Source organism: Quercus robur, chromosome 5 (assembly GCF_932294415.1).
Source record: "Quercus robur chromosome 5, dhQueRobu3.1, whole genome shotgun sequence".
Lineage (NCBI taxonomy): Eukaryota > Viridiplantae > Streptophyta > Magnoliopsida > Fagales > Fagaceae > Quercus > Quercus robur.
Genome location: NC_065538.1, coordinates 23,830,950 through 23,833,776, shown reverse-complemented (window position 1 = coordinate 23,833,776; position 2,827 = coordinate 23,830,950). Strand labels below are relative to the sequence as shown.

Sequence of the window (2,827 nt, the reverse complement as noted above, 5' to 3'; positions counted from 1 at the left end):
GTTCATGATTCTCAACTAGCCCACATTTCTTCATCTTTGTTGGGAAAAATTGAGAAAGATAACAAAAATTGAGACTAATAGATGAATTTAAAATAGCGAAAGAGAAAAAAAAAATGAGAAGGAAAAAAAGAAGAAAGAAGAGAAGCCGGAGAGAGAGAGAAAGAAAGAAAAGAGAAAATGATTTTTTAATGAGAAAAGAGAGAGAAGTTTAATAAAATATTAGTATTATTTTTTTAGCTTTTTACTACTGCAGCATGCATTTTTGTGTTTTGGTGAAACTAAAATAGCTATATAGCTATTTAGCTTCACTGTTGCTAATGCTCTAAGTACTGTACCTAAATCTTACTCAATTTAGTATATGATTATAAAAAAATAAAAAGGTCATCTTAATGTGGTATTCCTAAAAGGACAATGTTTAATTACATAATTGGTTGTAACATTGCCTACAATTTTACTCAATATTTTTTATTGGAGGTAAATATTCACAAATCCACAATTGGATTACATTTTCTTCTTATATCCTTCATACTTGCAGAGTTTCTAGAAAATTAAAAATCAATACGTATGTTATCAATAAATTGTTTAAATTGTAAGATTTTTGTAGTTTAAATTACGCATAAAATATAAGTTTATAGATTATATAGTAAATAACATTCGATTGACACAAAATTTGACATGTGTATTAAGAGCATAAATAATATGTAATTCATCGGTTAGATTTTCAAAATAGGTAATAATATTTATTTTATTAAGTAAAGTTGTAGCTTTAAGGCATAACTAATTTTATAACTAAACTTTGTTATTCTTAAAATATTTGTTAATGAATTATTTTATAAAAATTTTGATATTTTTATAGAAAATATAAAAAGTTTTCCCAAAAAAATTATTTTTTACTTTCTAAATAAAATATTTTTAAAAGTATTTCATAGAATACGTCGCATCAGTTAACTTTTCCTTTATAAAAAAAAAAAATAATAATAATAATACCAGCAACCAGAAAGTCTGTTATAGTTAATACCAGTGGGAAATGAATATAATAACAATTCCAATGGTTTTCCAAGGCCTTTCATCAATCACTCCAAAAAGCTTCCAGAACATCATACCCCTTTTAATAGTATAAATTATAAAGTTATTGTATACTTTAGAGACCACCGAATATTTCCATCAAAAAAAAGAAACCACCGAATGTGCACCCAATAAAGGGCAACATGTTCATAGAAACGATAAAATTTGCCCCCACCTAAAGGTCATATAGTTCCAATATTTAGTTCATACCTATCTTTCTTATAAGTACAACACAAATCTCCTTCCAAGTTCCAATCCAATCAGTCTCAAACTTCAATCAGCCTGTTTTTCTGTTTTTTGTTCTTACTCTGTTTCTTGTACCATGGAGTTGATTTCGGGTCTTCCCGAAGACATAGCTCGTGATTGTCTAATTCGTGTTTCATATGAGCAATTCAAAACGGTTTCATCAGTTTGTAAAAGATGGATGAAAGAGGTTGAGCTCCCTGAGTTTCATCGGCTAAGGAAATCCACCGGTCATGGCCAAAAAGTTATTGTGATGGCTCAAGCCCGAGTTGAACCAGACTGGAGTTTTGGTCTTATGAAGTGTATGATTCACCCTGCTTATAGGCTTACTGTATATGAATCTGATACATGTAATTGGAGGGAGTTGCCCCTAGCTCCTAGTATGTCTAGTGGGCTGCCCATGTTTTGTCAATTGGCAGGGGTTGGGTCGGATTTGGTGGTGATGGGTGGGTGGAATCCGGAGACGTGGCGGGTCTCCAATTCGGTGTTCATCTACAACCTCGTGTCCGCCACGTGGAGGTGTGGGGTCGACATGCCAGGCGGGCCCCGGACATTCTTCGGGTGCGTGTCTGATCAAGATGGGATGGTTTATGTCGCAGGTGGACACAACGATGACAAGGTGGCATTGAGATCCGCGATGGTGTATGACGTGGCAAAAGATGAGTGGGCTGCGTTACCTGACATGGCAATGGGGCGTGACGAGTGCAAGGCGATATTCCATGCTGGCAAGTTCCACGTCATCGGTGGTTACTATACTGAAAAGCAAGGCCGGTTTGAGAGAAGTACTGAAGCGTTTGATGTTGCCACGTGGCAGTGGGGCCACGTCAAAGAGGACTTCTTAGAAGATGGCATGTGTCCCAGGACTTGCGTGGATGGTGATGACGAGGCAGTATACATGTGTAAGGGAGATGATATTGTGACAAAGGAAGGTTCCACGTGGCAATCGATAGCCAAATTACCTGCTGAGTTGTGCAATATTGCCTATGTGGCGACATGTCATGGCAAGTTGTTAGTGATTGGATCTCCAGGGTTTAGTCAGCCCAACATCGCTTACAATTTGGAATTGGAGACTAATACATGGACAAGATTAGAGACCCCTATTAAATTCTCTGGGCATGTTCAATCAGGGTGTTACTTGGAGATTTAACTCTCAAAATTTTTGTTACATATGCCTTTGTTTTTGTGTTTTTGTTTCTGTTTTTACTTGTATATAAATGACAGTTGAAGCTAATATAGTTTTCTTTTCTTATTTAGAGCACCAACATATTGATAGCTCAGTTTGATTCACTAGCACACCAATTCCTGGCCTTTTCAATACAAAAAAAATGGCATTAACATTAAAATCTCAGAAAATAAATGAAGTCTGGTATGGAACAAAAAGATGGGCGTTCTTTATGTTCATTAACATAGTAGTCATTACAAAAGGATTTTTGGTCCAAAGCACTAATTCCAAAATTTGAAGCAATCTGAATTCTGAATTGGTCAGTGTCAAGTGGCCTTAAAACTATTCTTATTTCCT

The 2,827-nt window shown here is 35.2% G+C and overlaps 1 protein-coding gene across 1 annotated transcript; it reads left to right on the top strand.

The window, feature by feature from the left end:
• The first annotated feature begins 1,136 nt into the window (after positions 1-1,136).
• LOC126725559 (F-box/kelch-repeat protein At1g80440-like) lies at positions 1,137-2,557 on the top strand. The gene has a single exon (XM_050430353.1). It carries the CDS (start codon positions 1,388-1,390, stop codon positions 2,453-2,455), a length of 1,068 nt encoding a protein of 355 aa, XP_050286310.1. The 5' UTR covers positions 1,137-1,387; the 3' UTR covers positions 2,456-2,557.
• Positions 2,558-2,827: the final 270 nt, after the last annotated feature.